At 33.1% G+C, this 23,217-nt stretch overlaps 1 protein-coding gene across 2 annotated transcripts in view; it reads right to left on the reverse strand.

The window, feature by feature from the left end:
• Argk1 (Arginine kinase 1) overlaps window positions 1–20,422 on the reverse strand; it is a 22,456-nt gene extending 2,034 nt beyond the window's left edge. The window contains exons 1-2 of one of the 2 annotated variants that reach the window (XM_017898376.1): window positions 20,307–20,422; window positions 127–487 (exon numbers count right to left, since the gene is read on the reverse strand). In XM_017898376.1, the coding sequence (XP_017753865.1) occupies window positions 127–471 (345 nt within the window). In that variant the 5' untranslated portion in view covers window positions 472–487; window positions 20,307–20,422. Of the gene's footprint in view, window positions 1–126; window positions 488–20,306 lie in introns of those variants that run through there. The other variant, XM_017898377.1, reaches the window with a different exon arrangement.
• Between the last annotated feature and the right edge of the window lie 2,795 nt (window positions 20,423–23,217).

The following is a 23,217-nucleotide window of genomic DNA, read 5'->3' on the forward strand; positions in this document are numbered from 1 at the left end:
GGAAAGAGTTAATTAATACTTTGAACATGTATATTTGCAAAATGCACGAGAATGAAGTTTCCTATTGTAGACAATTATAATTTTTAAAAGGAATAAATAAATATATTTGCAAAATTCAATACTAACAGCTGGGTCAAGGTTGCCAAGGGAGTCAACGTCTCCAAAGTCCTTTGGTGGATGCTTGTCACTTTTCTTGAAGCCACCATGATAATCCTCGATGATTGGGTCGAAGAGGTCAGCAAAAACTGTGTAAGACTCAGCGTCGGGAGCATAGATACCGACTCCAGAGTCCAAATTCTCCACGCCTGACTGAATCACATCAAGAAGGCTGGAGCCAAAAGAGGTCTTCTTTGTTTTCAGTTGATCGAAGACCTCCTTGGTCAGATACTTCTTTAGCAGGGATTTGCTGTCAGAGGCAGCCAATTTAGAGAAGCCAGCTTCCAGTTTGTCCAAAACTGCTTGGTCAACCATGTTGCTGTTTTTCTTGCTATAAAAAATACCATAGTATTATAAATTAAATATTACACAGGAGAAATGTAACATGAAAAATAATGTAAAACAAGAATTTTAAGTTCAGAAATTATGAATAAGAAATGAAAAACAGTACAATGAAATTATAAAGACTTTTACATTTTTTAATTAACCGTATGTGGCATAAGATAAAAGAATATTAAATAAATTAATAAAAACTGAAAAATTAGCATCTTTTCCTTTGCAGTTTAATACATGATGATTTTTACTCTGGTAATAGATTGGGAATCGATCACAGTGTAAATAAACCAACCGTCTTGCTTAATCCTTTATCAGTATGCCTTATCACGAAAATTATATGCTTGTTTGCACGTATTAGTTGTACCTAGATCATCCTTGATAGTAGAAAAATAATTGTCCGTTATCACGATTGAAAATAATTCAAGATTTTAAAAAATCGGTGAAAGTATCAACGTAATGTCTGTTTTCGATATATTCGTTCCCAAGCAAAATACAAAGTTCTTCATATAGACTTATGTTTTACTGCTTTATATCGAAATAGGCTGAACAGTCACTTTTGTATGTAAATATCATAAAACAAATTCAAGGCTTCTTAAAATTGGTGATAAGCAACAGGATAGCAGTGCGAAATATTAAATATCGTGGTGAATTAATCATGGTGAATAGAATTTAATTTCTATTTTTTTTTAATTAAGATATATAAATAATTTCCTTCTTTTTTAAGTAGATTTTTAAGTAAACAATAAGAGTTTGTTTATTGTTTATTTTTCTGTCAAGAAATGTACTTTCATGTTTTATCACTGTTAAAAGCTTTCGTAATATTATCTAAATATTGTACGTAAAATTAAAAACAATTCAAAGAAAATATTTGTTTCATGAATATGGAATCTATTAAAATATTAGTATTACCTATCCTGAAGACATTATACCATTATTGGTAACTTTCCTTCGAGACGCTCTGTACATGTAACTTTTACGTAATATCACCCTCCGTATTATTCAACTTTTATAACCCTTTCATAACTATGATCACAAAACAATCTCGCCCACTATGGTGATGCTTCAATAAATTTCCTATACGCTCCATATAATAAATATTATAACCCTAATTAACTACCAACTTCGTAATTATTATCAAACGTGTAACATCTAATAAAAATATATACAAAAATTGTTAGAAATCAGACGAATCCTTGCGTTGTAAATAACGATTTGCTAGTTGAGAAAATGATAAAGAAGAAAATTCATCGTTACCTCTGTTTAAATCCGACAGAGGTAGTTAATAGCACGCGTGGTCGAAACGTGGGGCTGATATTCGGTGTGAAGGTGGCAACAAGAAGTAACATGTGGCATAGTTCAAGAGGTATACCACGAATAGACATTGTTTGTTATTAGATACATGAAATTTGATTTACTGGATTTTTCGGCACTCGAAGTAAAGATACTTAACTACAGGTTTTATATATATTATACAATTTATGTAGATTTTTGTTAATTCGAATAAGACTGAAATTAAATAAAATATAATGTAAGTTATTTTCTTTGTAGAAATTAGAAAATCTGATCAAGAGAACTAGGAGTACTTTACAGCTGCAAGAAATAACTAAAAGTAGCCCACAGTAATAATGACGGTATGTAGTTATACATTTTACATTTAATTTCAATAATGTAGTAGCAATTAAATTTCTGTTTCTATTAAATAACTTTTATAGATTGCAGCACTAAGGAAACCTGCATATACTTCATTAAAGAAATTCATATAATGATACAACGGTGTAACATAAAGCTACAAGGAGTTATTGCAATATAGTAATGAAATACATTTTTTTTATCGGTGCCGATCTTTTTTGCAAAGTGCCAAATATGTTGCTCAAAATGATTAAATATTTCCCCCAAATTGTGATAAAGTAACTATTGGAAAATATCGCCAAACTTATAGGAATATAAAATTTCTCTAATTAATTATTTTGAGCAAAATATATTACACAATTTGTGACATAGGCGTGGCTCGTCGTTGGTGCACTGTTTAAAACGATACATATAATAGTGTTTCGCTCGAACTTTCCTTGGTTATAACAGCATTTTACGTGCAATGTTAATGCTAAATTTCATCTCGGATATATTTTATGATCTGATTGTTTGCAACGATTCTTCTTTCTTGCATTACGATAAAAAATTTTTAAACAACAAACAAGAAATTGATTATCAACTATGTTAATAGCATTTAAATATGTATAGACTTTAAAGCAAATTGCTAATTTCTACATTTAATTCGTGAAATTCATGATACTTAATTGCACCTTATCTTCATATCTTCTACCTTTCTTTTACGGTACAGTACGATTTTTAATATTTACCAACTCGAATGGCTTTTCCTCCATTTTGTGAAACAACAAAATGGAGGAACCTATCCCAAATGTAACCCTTACTGCCACTAATGCACTTTTTTCCTCTTGTCACTTAATCTTTAATAATGCCCAACATTTCCTATCTCGAATCTTTCCCTTATTTTCTTACAATCTTTTAAAACGAAAGACTTTGCCATTTGTAGAAGAACCAAAAATGCTTTCCATTTCGACCCCATCCCCTCGTCCAAACACAAAATACAGCAAGTTCGAGCGAGATTACAGATTCGGTGGGATAATCGTTGCCTTTCAGCCAGAGTTGAAACACTGCGTGTGCCAGAGCTATACGTACTTGACGACGACCTCGACGTTCGTTTCGTCCGACTCACATATGCTCAGCGACGTGCATACGCCCATTGTCGACGATTATGTGCCGATTATGCTTCGATTAATGCCTCGATTATCGCCCCGGGTTATGCGTCTCTTTATAAGTGACACGAAGAGTTAACGGTCGATCCTTTGTTTCTCTTATATAAAACAGTGGATCCGCCAACGAGGACCGATGACGACGACCAAGACGAAGAAGAAGTCAGGCAGGCGCTAATCGCAACGATGTCACTCGACGTCGAGCAGGATCAGGATAACACAATCTCATAGCGTCTCGAAAGCCTCCCTTTCTCTGTTGTATTCTCACTGCTACGTGAAAACAAATTTTGAGACGCGAGATCTTTTTTCTCAAAGAAGAATTCACGACATAGAAGATGTTATGGTGGAGCAAAGCTTTTATTAAAAATTGTTTCGTGAGAGTCGAATTGGAATGGCGTACAGGGCTAACGAATAAAAATAACTTTTGTACAGTGTTTGCAAATATAGTGTTATGTAAATAAATTAATTGTATAAATAAGAATTATGTAAGTAAGTAGGTAATATAGATATGCAATTCTTGTATTTGTTATGTCAGTATGGAATAAGGATATAAATATTTTGAGATAGTTAAAAACTTAGAATAAGATCTACGTTGATTACGTCTACTTCAATTAATTATAATTAATAGGTACATGCTTGAAACAACTTTTTTAATATCCTGTATACACGTTTATTTGACAAGTTTTTCACCGGCTGTCATGTGATACTGGAAGTGACTTGCGTCTTTAGATTTTCAGATATCTTTACTCGTAATACCATTAATTGTAATTATCAGTCTTTTTTCTTTTATATCTCATATATAGAATAAACGACAACGAGCGATAATCATCTCGTTAATTCATCATACTGTAATCTGACAGATATTTTTAATTAATTACGCGAAGATATTTTCACTTAAATTTAATTCAACATTATGAAACCGAAACAAGATTTCTTATATTTATATAAAAAATTTGAAAAATGCCTTTTATTCTAAAGAAATTTTCTCACAAGACACAAAAAAAAATAGTTAATTGAATATTAAAATATATTATTACTAAATAATTTACCAATTCTACCTTCTAACTCAAAATAAAAAAAAAAGAAAAAATTGTGGAAAATAAGGAACAAATTTTCCCATGACCATATTTCATTTTAAAAGGGTAACAATGGTAACAAGGGAGGTAAAGTGAACATAGGCTGATATATCGTGCGAAATGCAAATAAAATTTTTCAGTCGACCTGTTTCCTATCCACGCCTCTGCGTAAGGGTTGTGGGTTAACCCTTTTGTGTGAACCAATAGGGGTATAGTCCCTATCCACTATAAAAGCCAGCTATACACTCGACCAAGCTCCTTTATAAGGAACTTAAGAGAACATTCAAATAACACACTTGGTATTAAGCCAATAAAATGGAATAAAAAAGGGAGATTTCCAATTTAATGGTTCACTGGCCAACAATAGAATGCCTAGTAATATATGAGTAATATAATAACAGAATATTAAATAAATGAAACTAGCTTTGTATTTGATCCATATCTTTTGATCAAGGAAATAAATCCGATCAGCCAAATAGAAAAGCAGTTCCTAATTAATTTCGACTTCACTGCTCTCTAAGATAATAGATACTAAAAGTTTCAGTTAGGAGGGATCTCTGGCCTGCACGTCAAACTTCAGAGGACACATGAACTCTGCTAATGGTTCGATACCCAAAGTGTGGGAAACTTGGAGGATAATGAAGTTCTGAGTAACTTGTAAGCGAAGTTTAACGATCGAGTGATGGTTTGCTGATAAATAGTTAAGATCAAGTTCCAAATGATTCATCTGCCATAATAAATTTTATCTATACCAACAGACGTGGATAACAATTTTTTCTAAATTTCACAGCAAGCACGATGAATAACATTTTACTTTCTAACTTAGATTTGTTATTCTTCGTAAAATTTTTACTTCGTCATACCATCCAGTAGATATATCTCATTTTATCAATTTTGTCAAAAAATCTCCTAAAAACAAAAAGTATAACTTATGTTTATAATAATACAATAAAATAGACAAATTAAAAAAATATAATTTACTATAAATACTTCCTTGATGTATACCGCTATTCTCGTGGTATTATATATAATAACCGCGATATTTGAAATGATTCATTTCACGATTTCTCGATGCATCAATTACGAATTCCATGAATGCCTGATCTGACGTGCTCCTACGTCACTGGGCGGGCACCAAGCTAAGTGACGTCACCGACTACCCCTAACCGATGCACACATTCTCACGCCTCACCCGTTCACCATGTACATTTTCTCACAAAAAAATGAAAGCGGCACGAACAACGTACCTGTAACGGCACGAACAATATTTTACACGCGTTATGTGTCGACGGATACGTACTCGTCGCTCGACGTGGTACCCCTCGAGGTACATCCACCCATGACGACGACGACAACGACAACGATGACGACGCCCAGGCGAGAGAGACAGCGAGCGAGAAACTGACAGAGAGCGGTAAACGTCGCGTGTTCACCTCTCAATAATCGAACTTCACCTCTTCACCGCGTTCCCCTTCACTAACGTCGTCGAGAAGGATCTTCAAAACCGGAAGTTCACGGGGAAGTAAGGGGGGATGGGTGTCGGCACACTTCCTCGATGAGGCAAGATGGACGGAAAATGAACGCGTGCTCCCGACACGGAACACGCTACAGTCGGTACACCGTATGTATTTCGAAGCACTTCCGGTTGTCCTTGGAGTTGCGTCGATGAGGGTAGTCACCCCTGGCAGAGTGTCAAAGGTCGTCTGGTCGTGTATCTTCCTGGTCGTTGCTCTCTAACACGCGATTTTCGTTGGTATATTTTACCTCTCCCGAAGGACTGCCGAATAATTGTCAAAATGGTCGATAGCTGATCTCTTTCCCAATTTAGTTATGATTATTTTACTCGACGTGATATATTTTGTTACTTTTATCGATTCAAACCGGTGTATATATAAATTCTCTAACTGTTCTCGAACGGTGTAGTTCCGGTCGCACTGGCTGACTAGCGTAGTACGGAAGGCGCTGACAGAATCGTATGTATATACGTCGAGCTATAGTCGATTGGAAAATTGATTATTCGCGATTGACGCGATATGATCTTGGCCGATATTCGGCACGATCATTGATCTGTATCCGTTTCAGGAATAAAATCAATTATGGTAGATAAGCAATATTCAAAAACCGGTAGGAACAAGAAACCGTCGAAAGGGCGCCGTTAGCGACTGGCAATCGCGATCAATGCATCATACACTATTATTACAGTCTTTCCTGGTCACGTGTGAAAATGAAAGCGGATTGCGTGTCCCAGGGAATTCTGACGGTCGTCAATCGATATTCAGTACGCAATGTGAGGAAATTTTCTCATTTCCGGTTGAGATCTTTTTAAAAATGAAATCACGAAAAAGACGCGCCAAGAAACACCGAAGTTAAAACAAAGTGAAAGTAAATAATAAAATCGAAATCGTTCAAAAGGTCAGCCAGTGCAATTAATGTATAGTCTCTTACTCACCGTCTCAAAAGAAGGAAAGAGAATCTGAACGATCAGGGTGCGCGTGTCGGTGAAAAGTATCCTTGCAAAAAAAAGCACCCCCCAAGAAGTGGTCGCAGACGTTAGAATGAACGTGATCGTTCCACCCGAAGGCAAATAGCGTTTCACACGAGAGATACTCTTCTTATTGCTATTTTATTTTGCATGTCCTTCGAACGGTCTGTCCTGCGTTTTCCTGTTCGTACGTGTTATGTGAACGTTTGTCTAAATGGTCGAGGAGCTCGGACTCTTTTATGTATAGATGCAATGTATACACGAAAGTGTGTGTGCTTTGTAACGTAACTAATTATCGTGTCGCGAAATCGGATGGTTCTTCTCCGACGCGTGTTGAACGTGCGAAAAATTTTCGGTGTATCGCGTGTGATGTGAACACTACAGTCTCTACGCTATCACTAAGCAGGAGGCATTTCTGCGTGCCGTGATCTCTCTCTGTCTTGCTCCCTCTCTATTTGCCTCTCTCGTCGCCTCCCTCTCCCTCGATTGCTCTATCCTTCCTTTCCACATTATCGTTCTCTCTCCCTCCACGAGACTCCATCTCTTTCTTTCTGTATCCGCACGAATCTCCGTTTGCCTCTCTTTTTATTCCTGTCACTCTGTCATTACTTTGCTCCTTGTTTTCCCTTATGACTTTCCCCCCTTTTCGCGAATTCACGCTCTTTCTCTCTCTCATTCATTCTTACTCTTTTTCTCGCTTTTTTCCATCGGATCCGCTTGGTTCCACTCTTATTTTCCTCTTCTAAAGCCATCTCTGTTTTTTCCCGGTTCCACGCTGTTCCCCTGTCCCTTTTGTTCTCGCTCGGTGCATCTCTCGCTTCTCCCCGGTTGCTATCGTTCGTCTTTCTCTTCTCTACCATTCGTGGTGTTACTTGTCCTTGTCTTTCTCGCGATATATCGCTCTCTCGGTTGCCTGCGACTCACTTCAGGGTGGGGCACACTGGCGTCCAGCACAGAAGGATACCCGGTCGATAGCACGCACCTACACCTACAGCAGTCAGCAGCCTCCGTGTTACGTATGGAAAATCACGCATACGAACATACTCATTCGCATACACAAATGTAAATGCATGTAAAGAACGTATCCCAAAGGTAGAGTGTGATTGAATCATCGTAGTTTTTGGTCTTGTTCGAAAGGTATGACATTTCATATAACGCTTGATGCGTTTTAACCTAAGTATGTTATGAAGAGACAATAGTGCATAAGGGCGGTAATTTCTCGAATAAATACTGTTATTAAGCGTGACGAGATAATGTGTCTTGTGGATAATATCAATTCTATCGACTTGTCTATTTTCTTCATGTCCCGAAACACCGTTTCAAGATTTGTCTACAACGAGCTAACTCCACAGAATGCAACTTTCTAAATTTTTCGCGGAGATCGGGAAACGGCGGAGAACCGGTGTATCGAGAAATTCTGGATCGAGATTGGGCCATTCGAAATCAGCGAGATGATTCGGAAGCGAATAAAGAAAGGAACGACTTTTGGCCATGTTTACTAATCAATTTACGTCGTATATCGATCTCTCGCAACAGTTCGATTTTTATATATCGACAATGTAATTGAAGTTCAACCTAACTTCGATAAATATTTCAATTGTTGCATAATGTAATTTAAATATATAAATTATTTTTAAGAATTTCAAATATCTTTTTGTTAAAAAATGACATTTATTATTTTAGAATATGGAACATATCGATATGCAGATATAGCGGAAATCAAAAATTGCTATTATAATCAACGATTACGAGGAAAACAGTACTCATTGTACTCACATGTTTCGAATGCATTGTACAAGGTAAATAACGGAAAATCCAAATTCCCATACACACATATTTTAAACATCAGACGAGATTTCATTCTGTAGAATTTAATGTTTGTCTTTTGTTTTAGGTATGAAATTCAAATTACTTCGGACAAATATATTATATATATATACAAGGATTGCGATGAAGAGGGCACGAGAACCAATAAGAGATCCTAATAAATGGTTTTACGTTGAAGCTACTTGGTAAAAGTCAACTACAGATTACGTATGAGTGAAAACTCACCCATGCTTGCTGTACAGGGATTGGTGAAATTGCTGTTACAAGCTGTATATAACAGCGAAAGGGTAACTCGTTTCTGATCAACACGATTTCAACACAGAAGCATACTGACCTTTAATCACGATTTTTAAGTGCAGTATGTATTTGCTTTTTATATACACTTATATAACTTAGTATTTTATTTTGCATTAAAGAATTTTAATTTCTTATATCAACAAAATTTTGGATAATTATATAATTGAATATAATAATCTCAAAATTCCTTTTTCTAATTCTATAATAAACCACTAAAATTTCTTGATTTAATACCTACCTCTTTTATTCATTTCTCACGCTCTAAAACTCTCTTTCAGATTAAATAATAACCCTCAAATATATCTCAATCCCCTGGTACAATATCGTTCCCATTGCAAAGGCTGTTTGAACGTGATCGAAGCCAGCTAACAGCAAATAAACTACCGCTACAAGGGGACCGCTAGGAGACGAGAATCGAGTCAAGGTGCATGATCTCCCATTGCGTGCTACGATTCTGTACAAATACGCAATTTTATAGGATGGAGGATACAGATTACCGACTGGTCAGTGCATGATTATCCTACAAGTGTAAACGATCGTAAGGTGTCGTTTTCTTCATTCACCTGTGTTAGTTTGGTACATGCATGCGCGCATACTCTATGACTATAAGCTGTGAATGGAAGCAGGTTAAAAAGCGCATTCATTACTATGAACATGTATAATAAATGCTATAAGCTCTTCTAGTCTAAATCATGATCACGTTCATGATTCTTATATCTTGCAATTATATTATAGTATATTAAACTGCGTTACTAATCTCCTAAGGACTTGATGATGGATCGTGGGTAATAAAAATATTTTTCCCTATCGCATTGGAGAAATATTTGTGACGGTTTGAGTACCTAGATATTTTTAGATAAATTTTATTTATATCAGGCAAAAATTTGTATCTCAAAAATGTTAATTTATTTCTTAAATTTTAATGTAAAAAGATGAAGTATGAGAGAAGTTAATAAAGAGTGAGTATAAAAAAGTAATGTATAAATAAAACAGGAAAGAATAAAAATTAAAAAATAAAAGTTAAGGCAGAGTAATCTTCTTTTGTTTCATTTCTGATTTTACATTTAGCATGAAAAATATTCTACTGTTCTGAACTCAATTAATTTCCAATTACTTTTCAGTATCACGACGAACATATCTCGCTTCCTGAAATTGAAGATGCAATTTAGGATCATAGTTTTGGAATCAAACGCGGTGGAAATAGAAAGTAGCGATTCGTCTCTTAGCTGCCTCTTCGACGTTTTTTTACGTTAGCCTGAAAAGCCTCAGCGTGGATGAAAGAGCGACTGAGGGTGCAAGTAGAAACAACATGCGGCCCAGGGTAAACGCGGACACTTTGTTTTCATTGTTTCAACTTGTTGGCTGACTTGTGGCCACTTGCATTTTCGCCTTGGGGTACACGCAATTTTGTGCTCTTTTCTTTTTTGTTTCTTTACCGAGGGAACCCGTAATCATCTCAACAAATCTCTTTGATCAATTTACTGACAAGAGCATCAATTAAGCATCGACTAACCCTTTTGTAATTCCGTGACTGTTACTGAATGTTTTGCATCGTTATGAAGAATTTAATAATAATTCATGTGGGTTGTAAATGTCAGTAATCAATAAATAATAACATAATGTACTGATAAAAATTTATTCTTAAAAAGAAAAAAAGAAAAAAGAAAATGATGGTTCAAATGATATATAAAATAATTTTACCAGTGCACTAACTATTTTTGAAGTGTCAAAGGCTTTGTTGGATATTACATAAAAGACTGGATGTTGAAAAAATATTAATACAAAATATAATGATATAAAATAAAAATATTAATATAAAATTTTAGAGAATTAAACTTTCTCTTGATCTCAAATTATCTTTTTGGTAAAAGAGTAATTTAAATGTTACGTTCTATCAGAAGTTTTATCCTTTAATCAATTCTCAAGTTATATTGCAAATCTTGAGTTACGTAATTGAGATATTAAGTCCAGTTCTAAATGAAATTTCGATGTATTTTATCATGTGTAACGTGACACAATTCAAGCATATCTCCAAGGTTCAAGTGAATCAGAAAGGATAGCGGTACAAAAAGCAATTATGATCTGATTTAAGCTTCAAGAGCGTCTTAGCTAAATAAAATAATCTTAATGCTATATTTCATTATCGAGACCAGATAAGGCGGACTATTCGACGTATTTATTGTTCCTTTCCTCCTCCTTATTTCAAAATTATGGTCAGCCTAATAACAATCGACGATCATCTCGAGATAGTACAACTTTTGGTTTTTTCCTCAAGCTGATTATATATTTTTGTTGATTTTCAATCTTTCTTATCTTATGATATACTAAAAAATATACTATTTTTTGCTGAAGTTACAAAAAAGTTATGATTTTGATTAATTTAAGAAAATAATAGCATCAATAAGAAGAAAAATCACGCCAATTATATTCATAATTAAATATCCTTAAAAAAATGTTTAATTTAAAAAGAAATTGATAAAATCCTTTAGACTCAAAAGAAAATAAATGAAAGATTGCAAAAATTGCAAAAATCCTAAAAGATAAGAATAAAAGATATTTTACAAAAATGAGAAACCTGTAACAGATATGTGGTATAAAAAATCCTGAAGTTATAAATTTACTTTCGTCCCCACACATCAACAAGATAAAGTGTAAAGATCAAAATCTTGTAGCAGGCATTGTTGATAAAAGTTTCTCCTTAAAAGGTTCGATAAGAAACAAACTTATCGCAATTTATGTTCTCTGTGCAAAAATTAGTTCGAAAGATTCTTCGATTCTAGCAGATAAATCAAACAGAATTTAATGAATATGGTAGTTACACGGATAGATACAAAATAATATTTTCAACGGAGAGTTACTAAAAAATAACTTTTTAAGGAAAAAATGATACAAACGATTTATAAATTAATTATGAAATTTCAGGATTGTGTTGAAAAAGACCGGATTGTGCAACTTATATTCTGAAAATCATGCACTGTAGACAGGGTACTCGAAAAACGTCGTTGCAACTTCCTGTTATGTGGACGCATTATTTGTGCCTTGTATACGTACAGAATACAAATTCGACTCAAGTGTTTCCAGACGATCGAGATCTATGCAATCGTCAAATCGCAAAATCGCTATCGACCTCCGTTAGGTATCGAATAAAAAGCAAAATGCAAAAGCGGTAAAACAAAAGTATTTCCTGTGATATGAAATTTGCTTATTTTAAAATTGACAATAGAAGATTTTTTTGTGATAGAAGCTTATAAGTGCGGAAAAAACAATTTTTTCAAAGATTGTTTTTGGACAATTCAATATAGACTTAAGGACACTTGCAAAAATGATTGAAAGTATTATATTATTTCAATGTAAAGTATATACTATATTTTGATTGCTATGAATTGCACTTATTAATTTATAACTTAATTTAACTTATAATTTAGAACTTATAAATAAGTAATATTTTAACAGATAATTCTTTAGCAGATCTGTAATATAACATGTATCAAAGATAAGGTTCAATGTAAGATTTTAATCTAAGATTTATCCTACATATTAAGATAAATATATTTAATACAGATAACTTTGATATACATTACACAATTGTCTAAATTAATTTGATAAAATCTTTATATATTTTTCAAGTGCACAGACCAAACTGATTAACTTCACTTTTTAAATTTCTTCAAATTTTAATGCCAAAGCACTTGGTTGATACTTAATATATTATATTTAAAATAAATTTCAACTTTTGCTTTGTGGAATTTGGCAAATGAGGGATCATGTAGTGTACGTATGAGCAGGATTAAATTTAAGTAACAGAAATTGAGAATCACTGTCAGCTTCTACCGACAGTTATACCACTTTCTCCAGGCCCCAGGTAAAACGCTTTGTTGATCTATGAACGAGGAGAATTCCACGTTACTGTCACGATATACAGTTCCACCAGACGTGTTCCATGGAAATCGCAAAATATGCGAAACTCTAGCACAAATAAAGCAGCCATTATCGTGTCGAGTTTAAATGATTATTCGAGGTAATTACATTCAGAGAAACAAATATGCGATATCAGTGTGCAATTAAAGAAACAACGAACAGTCAGTATCCAAATTTTGATTCTATTTGAGTTTCATTGCGTTATCAATTGATAGATTTATGTCTTTAGACTCAAACATGCAGCAGAAGATATTCGAGCAATTTTTATTTCAGTGATCAACTTTTATTTTTTCTTTTACTCAGTTTTTATTATAATAATTAGAATAACTAGAATATTATTAGTAACTACGAATAAAAAGAAAATCTCTTCATGGCTATTAATTAGAGCATAGTGTTGATTCTGCTATTATCACAGGCTTTAAGATGATTCTTAGACTATGTTAAAAAGTGTTATCTGGCTTTGTTTTGTTATACCAAATATGGTGAAAAGCGAGTACTGCAATGCCAGATATGGCAGTTAGAAATAATGGATCTACGTTCTTGTTACATAAAAGTCTAATGATGTAATATTCCTTTTCCTTTTATCTGTTTTCTGTGGAGCAGAAAATATCTTGCTTACAATACATACAAAGTGTTACAAATTTCATTTCATAAAGTTCTAACAATAAAACTGCATGTTACATCATTCAATAAATTTTACTCTCAATAAGTTAAGAATATTATTATAAGGATTGTATTCCTTTTATAAAAATGATTAAAAAGAAAGAAAAAGAAGAAGTAAATTAAATATTTATAACACATTAAAAGTGATCACCTCATTTTCTTTTATTAATTATGAGTAATGAAAAACGGAAATTGAAATAATGATTCTGCGAAAAATGATTCGAGTCGCAACTCTGAGGACTGTTACTCGTCACGATTATGAGCCTGACAATGAGTAATTGCACATTAAAAATGAGAATTGCGTAGCAGACTTCCAGCAGAAAGTAAATAAAAGGTCCATTTAAAGGAAATGTGGTTTTATAAATAACATCGCCAACTGAGCTATAACAGGCTCTGATTCGCATCAAATATTTGTAGAAGATATTTTGTCGACGAGTGTTGCGTAATTTCAATTACCCATTATTTGTATCTTTTTCACCTACACTACACTAAGCAATTTTTTACGTATGTCACGTTTAGCCATATTTAATCACTTTTGAATAATCGATAGATAATTAATTTCGAATAAAAAGAAAAAAAAAATGTTTAAAAATAGTGCTCAATAATTTAAAAAGCGGTAAAAATAATACTTATTTTATTACTTTATAAAGTTGAAATCTTGTGAACGTCTTAACTCTAAAAAAATTAATTTTGAAAATTAATTTTAGAAAAAAAAAAAAATGATATTCAATAATTTAAAAATAAATAGATCAGTGATTAAAGGGAAAGGTTAGGGCTATCCTGTACATACCTTTCTTCATACAACTTAAAAAGCATTTTATCCGAATATAAACATAACCTTAATCGCGAATTCCATCGCATACAAATCCTTAATTTTTAATTGAATTGTAAGAAAAGTAGAATCTGCGTCACTGAGTAGTCAATTTCTACGAAGGTACAAAAAATAGTTCAAGTAGAATGAGAGGTATTCGTTAAGAGATCATTGTAAGAGATAAGAAAATAAATGAACAAGACGCACGATTCGCCGGATGCCGGTCGTTTCTCGTCGACTTCGTTAATTCACATAAGGAATCGCGTCGAATTATGCGAATTCCAACGAGATCTATTTGCCACATCCGTAATAATCGACTGTGCATCCGGGAAATTATCGCATATCTTACACTTTCGAACTACAAAATTTCACATTAGCCAATTGAATCCTCAATTTAAAAAGAAGCTCGTAACAGTCTATGATACCTTGTTTAACTTATAACTATCTCCATAATTGTAAGTTTTTATATTCGATACCTTTTCTTTCACATTAATTAAAAAATTATATTCTCAAGTGCATCTCAACTGCTACGCATGTCAATATCATTAAAATGACGACTTAAGCGCCGCCCTCGCAAATTTTTAGCGGTTCATTCCTGCGATTAGACAGTGTCCGGTTTCATGTTTTATGAAGATAAATTACCTACAACGTGCATCATGTGAGAACGAGAATGATATGTATAATAAGTTAATTGTTAAGGTGTAATTCATTTTGTTCAACCACACGAATAAGGACATTATACTTACGAGTATTTTTTAAAATATATCATTATTTATTATTACCCCTTTCTGTTTTAATCATCTTTACCGATGTATTGATTACAATTATCGAAACCGCATTGACTAGTGTCGCAACCTGTCGGTAACAGCTGGAGGCTACTTTGCCGCAAGTTTAGCGTGCGGGATAATTCAAACTGTACATGTCGGTAAATTTTGAAACTTTACAAATTTTTATTTTCTATTTAAGTATGTTTTATCTTATGTGACAAAAACTTCAACAAATTTAATATTCTTTGATTTTAACGCACTAAAATATTCTTTAGTATCTTTCTTTTACTTTAATCTTAAAGTGCAAGTTAATTAAATTTCAAAATGTTGCTTAATCGTTTCCCTTAAGAAAGTATTAATAAACATCGATGCGTGTATTAAATATCTCAAGCTCGAACTAAATATCTAAAAGGAGATGACGAGCAAACCAATTGTTACTGACAACAAGAGTTAGCCAATTCGTATTTTTAAACTCGAGTAACTTCATCGCTGGCCTCAATTACTGGGCTCGAGATTTTAACCCTTAGCATGCTCATACTCTAACAGCAATTGTGCTCTGAACACCGAGTTTTAGTTTCTACCTAAATATCAGCCATAGCCATAACACTAAATAAGCTTCCAAATGTTTAATTTAATTGAAATCAAAATTACTGCAACTTGATGGAGCATATAAAAATCACTGCAAAAAATTTAATGAAAATAAATATATTTGGTATAAAATTTGAGAAAAATAAAAATATTCATCTTTACTTAAAAAAAGAGGAGTATTGAATGGAAATGTATTATTAAAATATATAATATCAAAATATTAAGTATCAAATACCGTCTACGTGAACTGCGGTTCAAATAACGTAATGGGAATCAAGAAGTGGCATACTACTCTATAAAACATGGCATCGAGTGTCATTCCCTTCCACGAAATCTTGATGTTCCCGAGAAATTTTTAATTCTAACGTAGATTCCATGACACTTTCAAACAAACTTGCACGCGCGTATACGGTTAATGTCAAGGACAAACCAAAGACAGAACGAGTCTACATGAATTATTAGGATGCAGTATAACCAACGACGTAAGAACCTTCGAGATCGTAATAGCACGTGCTTTTAAAGCAGTGTACATAAATTTGTGTGTAATAGACACATCGTGGCGAAAGTGACTGAAATATTTACACAGACCAAGGTCAATCGATAATGGTGAATTTCTCCTTGTATCTTGTGTGCTTCTGTGATACTCATTTCCCGATATCAACGATAATAAGCTAAGCCAATTTTCGATCCGAGTTACTCGCGAAAAATGCATACGAAGTAAAACTAAAATTAAAAAACAATTTGAAAAAATGCATACAAAGTAAAAATAAAATTTGAAAAAAATTTGAAAAAAATGTCTAACTTCAAATAAAAAAAATTATTGGAAAAGTTTTGATAAGAAATTATTAAGAAAATTATAAAAATAAAAATTGGAAAGATGAAAGGATAATATAAAAAAATGAGTAAACGCAAAAATGAGAAAATAGCGAATATGATAAAAAGCAGCTTTTTCATAGTCAAATAGAAAGTAGAATGGATACACTGGCGTAAAATATGAATATGCAAACTGAAACGTTAAAATCAACTCGAGGAGATCCGGAAGCGTCTCCAAGAGAGTTCAAAGACCTTTTAAACAAAAATAATTGCACTCTAAATGAGCGTTGGAAAGCAGTCCAAGAAGTGGTTATTGTGATTAATAGTGGACATTGGTTAAGCAAGTACGCTGTATTTAGTACTCATGTAAAGTACTCTATTAAAGACGAGATGTTAGAGAACGACATTATAGTAAAAATAAAATCGCACTTTTTTTTTAAATAGACAATATAGAAAATCATTATATCTATTATACTTGAAGGAAACCTGGCTAAATTTATCGAGTCAACGTCATTCGGCTAAATCTAAATTTACGCTAGACATTTTCATTGATATCCTTTTATCTAAGTATAGTAATCGCGAAAGGTTTCCCTTATCCGATTATATGAAGGAAAGCGTAATTTTCATTCACCGTAAAATTAACGAGTAAAAGAGTTAAATATCATGAGTGCAACACGTGAGAAAAGAAGATAACGCGAATCGATATTGATACTCTGTTATACATAGTCGATCGTGATTAACTGTACCTATACTGTTAGCAGCATCGTTCTACGTGCAGGCCACATCCGGGAAAGGAGAAATGCACTACTCGATAATACATTTTCAGTCAAATTGAGTTTTGTACCATAGAATTATAGTGGGATTAAGAATAAAATATAAAAATCCGTATTTCCGTTATTTACGATAAAAATATTATATATAAGCTAATTATTGTAATAAGAAAAATGTAATGAAAATACAACGAAAAGTATCGAATATATTTTATAACCTATATCTACAGTTTGTATTAGTACGAACATTTGCCCCATGACGCCATTTTAAAAAGATTGGTAAAACAGGCATCTGTAATGCTTAAATTTGCATTTACCCATGAAACAATTGTTACGATTAATAATTACTACGTTAATTACGCTAATTATAGCGTCTTAGGGGTTATTCAAAAACTCAACACGCGATCGAATAAGATATACCAGCTTGTATACGTGTGTCGCGAGGAATCGATCAAAGAAACGTCGGCAGACAGGCGTGCATTCCGGTTCTGTAATTGTATGCATACGTTCATGTATGCACGCAAACGAACGTGAACGACGCGTTCCTTGCACGCAGAGCCCCGATCGGGAGACCGCCAACTATCAATTTCCGTTTTGAATTACCAAACGCCGTAACGCATGCACGCGCCGCTCAAACGAATCTCCGGTCTTCTCTGGCATAACGAGTCTCCGACTAAGGAACGCATCGATGCACTTTTCTTTGTTAATAAGACACCTCCATCTTCTCCCTATAGATTTTCGACCGACGATAAGCTAGTTCGCACGGTCCGAATCATATCGAATTTTTAACGGTCGCCATCTCTTGGACTTCGTTGAAAGCAGATTTGCTTTGGTGTAATGGCGATTACCATAAAGGTTCTGTGAGGTTTAAGATCTAAAAAGTTTAAACTACAAACTTTCAAAGTGGCCGATATTAAATTAAGATTCTAAATGAATATACTGACCAATTTCTTCCCAAATTTGAGGTTATGCACTGACATATTAGTCATGATAACTCTCACTCTACGGGTGTTACGAATTTATTAAAAATTCTACTTTACCGGTTGATTGCAAGGACGTGAAAATATCTATTGTCAAGAAAGGTTAAAAATTTAATTTCAGTAGATTACCAAAAAGATAAGAAACATAAGATATTAATGTTTTTTGTACTTGTTGTTTAGCGTTTCATTTTTATTGAACAAATGATATTTTACTTGCGAACCTGTTAAAAATGGAGACTCGAAAAAACGCTGTCCGAATGAAGAATTTGAGAAGCACTGGGCATCCCTGGCCTTACGTAATCATGCTGCACCCACTCGTTTTACTGTACTGTGGTCTGACCGTAATCTGTCAATTTACTTTTGACAGTATTCCCGCAACGGAAATCCGATGCAACGCACCTTACGATTTGCATATTCGATACATTTTCAAATCATCGAATTTGAAACCGTTCATCAAGGTGATGGGAGTTGGAAAATTGCGTAACGATTAGGATTAACCGGAAACGAAATCGCGTTGTGCTCGAATCTTTTCTGAAAACGTTCCAATCGATTCATTCTTGTCTATCTATTATACTAATAAAGAATCAATTAAAAAATGTATACATATTGAGTTGATATCAATATTATACATTAAACAATAATTTTACTAATTTGTACATATAATTACATAATTATTTTTCATTTATTTTTCATATATAAATGACAAGTAAAAATATGAATTTAAGAACTTTGTTCTACTTTGAAATATTTTTTAAATTTGTTAATTATATGATTGATAATATTTAAAACTGAACATATTAATTTTCTCTTATATAAAGTTAATACCAATAACCTTTAGAAATGAATATTTTTTGTGTCAAAAAGGAAGACCAAGATGTAATACAATATTATTGAAGCCTGTGAAGTAAAATCGATAGTAATGCGGATAAAATGATAGTAAATTATCAATTTTGAGACTTAGTTTACAATTGTTACATTTTTTGAACTATTAATTAATTTCGAGTAATTCAGATATTTATATATATAAAATTTTACTGTTAAATATACATATTTTAATTTAACTATAGATTTTTATTTCTCTTGGGTAAAATAATACATAACCTTGAAACACGAGAAGAGAAGCCATTTCGTGTTTTTTTAGCAAGTCTAAATTTAACACACTCAGTTATAAATTATATGGTATTTCTCACAAAATGAAGATTAATGATTTCATTGAAATGTACAATCACACGACACAAAAGCCACCATCTTGTATTATCCTAGCATACATTCATTCGTAAAAATTATATACTATATACGTTTTCCTTATCCTATTGAATATTGTATCATTAATTATTGGGCAATTATTTTGAGAGATTGAATGTGGGTAATACAACTTGCTCTGTATGGTAAAGCGAATTATTATCCGCCATTTCATTCGTTGGAAATATACCATGATATAACATAATATTGAAATGATTCGTATTTTTGATTCTTGTATTTTAATGTTTAAAAAATTGAGTTATTAATTTTATTGGTAGCAGAAATCATGTTAATTGTGTTCTAAAAACTATTTCGCATTTTACATCATAAATAAACTATTTAGTTACACCGGATTGGTATATTTGATCGATCTTTGCCTAACCTAAAAACCGGTATAACATAAGGAATAACGTAGTATTGCCACTGGGTAATCAATTATTGACTGAATCATACATTATTTCCTAAATACGCGGCATACTATGTTAAAATTTTATATTGCTTTACTGAACTCAAACAATAGTACTGTGAGAACAAGTCGTGCCGATCTCCAACGGTCGCGACAGTTCATTGTGTAACTGTTTACTTGCTACCGAATCCTCAAATATTTCTCATTCAATATATTTTCTTTATAGGTATTCTCCATATTTAAGGCGATATAAGTGAATAATATTCAAACAATTACAGAAAAAAATATCTCATTGACCGGTGAAAAAATATTTTAATTTTCCATTTTGGTCGGCATGACTTTCACAGTATGTTTAGAAAATAAAGTTTCACATTTCATAAGAAGCAATGGAAAGATTGCTTACCTTTAGCAGACAAAAGAAAATCGAAGGATGTGTTCTGAGTTAGTCCTCGGGGCACGTCGTACGCGGACACGAGTCGGAAACGAAGTGGCGCGGAATCAACTCGCCTCGCGACAGCCGAGAACCTCTCCTCTCTGCCTCAGCCAATCACATCCCTCCTTTGTACATATCCCTTCCTCGCCCCTCGGTCCTCTCCCAGGGACGGTCCGCGGTCCAGCCACGTTCCTTCGTTCCGTTGTTTCTACGAGGACTCCTCGGTTGCTACCTCGATTTTTTTCGTCCTAATTATTATCCTCCGCTGCATTCTTGCGGAAACAAACGAAACCATTGCAGACAATCGAATATGTGGTAAGTTTTAGGTATCTTCAGTAATCAAACCTCGATAGAATGTTTATATTTGGATTTATGACTATATTCGAAACTTGCAAAAATTGTGAACGAGCTGTGAAGGTTACAGACGATTATATATATTTACGATGGTTTTATACAGACGCTTTGAAGTAATTTTTGGTAGGTAATTATGAAATGTAAGGACAGTATAGGAATATTGAGTATAGGAACTGCCTAGTATATATCCTTTAGTAATATTCGACAATTTCAAGACAACGATTGAGAACGATTGATATCGATACTCGAATCGATGAGATCGGAAGCGATACGAGACAAGTTCAGTTACCTCGACTTCAAGGAAAAGACTACGCGAAAAGTTGAACGTTCGTTTCTTAAAAGAAATATAAGATATACATGAAAATAAATCTTATAAGTCCTGTTTTGTGAAAATTAATAAAATAATAGAATTTTAAACAACTAGCAGCAATAAATTTCATTATGTATTTTTATGGTCTTTTTTATCTGAAAAATATATTAATTTTTACAATCTTTTAATCCTTTTTACGCTATCAATGTAAAGCAAAATATTTGCTATATTTTTCAGTAGGCGATGCAGTACAATGTGCATAATCGATAATCGATCTCGTTTAATTACACGATCGACATATCGAAGTCAATGGCCTCGAAACAAAGAACCAACACAAAAAGAAGATAACTATTCAATTGTTAGCCGCCTTGAAAAGTACAACAGAAGCTTCTTGATGTTCTTTTAAATAAAAATTAAACAAAGCTTATTTTATAATTCAATTCTAATCAATTTCAAATGAAATGTTTATAATTGAATTTGAAATTTAGTTTTAGTTAACCAAAATTTATTGTTTCGTGAGGAATAATAAAGAGGAAGGAAAATGAAAGGTAACTAATGTACAATATATATTTTAGAATTAGAAAAATAATCAGAATGTCCTCGGTAGGGGAACAAGGTCTCGATCTTATGAATCATAGTGTTGGTAAAGCGTATTCAGGGCGTTCTTTCTCCGTTCGCGCAAAAACGAGCAGCGAAGTTCAGTGATCTGAAAAACGGTTGCGACCAACTTTCGAAGAATTTCCAAATGATCGAGTTACAGTGAAACATGTTCGTGTTATCTATGCTCTTTATGCTTATTAAGTGTGTTAATCAGACATTGTACAAGTGTAAATGTAACGGTCTATAAATAACGGATGCCATATTCCCACCTGAGGTTCTTCAGCCGATTATGACGTCGTGTTTGTCGACCGTGACACAACACGCGTGTAAAAACACGTAATCTTCTTTTGGCGTCTGCGTCCATTTAATTCTGCTGTCCCCCTGCGCATTCTGAGACCATATAAATGACGTCACCTGGAAACATTATCAGTTCCTTTGCATGTACCATTATTTATTTCAAAGGATTTATATGATGCATTAATATGTACAAAATTTTATTTTAACGAAACAAATACTAAAAATAATTAATTTCATTGGAAAAGTTTAGTCTTTAACATTAAAAATCTATTTGTAAGTTCGTGACACATTATACATCACATATGTTACCATTAATCTATAATTCGTTTCAAATTTTATTTTTTTAGAATTGCTATTTTTTTTTAGCAATTAAACATTTTACAATTTCTTACTTTGTTTTGAAGTTGTACTAAAGTACATATTTAATTTTTGAAGGAATAGAATTTTTTAATAAGTATTAAATTGAATTAGATTATTATTATTGAGCAAGACTAATATGTTAACTTTGCTTCAGATGTTTTAACAATATTCTGCTGCAATATTTCCACCTGACTTTCAATTTCTGTCAAATATTCGACTTACTCGGGACCCGAACCCGTTAAGCTTTACATTAAACCAAGTATATTATTAGATAAGTATAATAACTTTTAAATATAAAATTTATAACAGTTTTGATTGATATTCATATTTCAATACGTATTTGCAATTTCTACGTTATTTATTGAACTTTCAGAATGTTTCGCTGTCGATCGGTCCATTTCCGCATTGTTCCTTGAATTTTCCAGAATATATAGATCATGGAGCGTTTCCGGAGAACGGTGGAACTCCGGGAGTGTCGCCTGGCCGTTACGAAATCAGCTGTGCGCCTGTCGGTGCTTGTTGTAGGTCGCGTTCAGGACTCCCCTCGGCCTCCCTTCTGCTCTAGTCCTCTCATTCTATCCAACAAGCTAGGAGATAGAGGAGAGGGGATATTAAAGGTCGCCTCAACGTGGAGATCAATACGAAACCTACATACCTACCTTCCCTATCGAGCCAATGGGAATGTCCAAAATGATCCTTCTTCTCGAATTTATCTATCTCTTTCTAATTGAGGTAACCAATTTATTAGTTATCATCTTAACAGAAACATAATTTAACTATGATCTATCTTACATTTGTTAATTGTTTTCTTTTGTTTATATTCAGCAATTTATTACAATTATATGCACTGCTTTTATGAGTATTAGATGTTCCTAATAATATACGTACATAAATAAATGCATATATATATATATATATATATATATATATATATATATTAAATATTTTAATATAGTGTTT

The sequence above is a fragment of the Eufriesea mexicana genome, unplaced genomic scaffold (genome assembly GCF_001483705.2).
Source record: "Eufriesea mexicana isolate 0111107269 unplaced genomic scaffold, ASM148370v2 scaffold657, whole genome shotgun sequence".
NCBI classification, from domain to species: domain Eukaryota; kingdom Metazoa; phylum Arthropoda; class Insecta; order Hymenoptera; family Apidae; genus Eufriesea; species Eufriesea mexicana.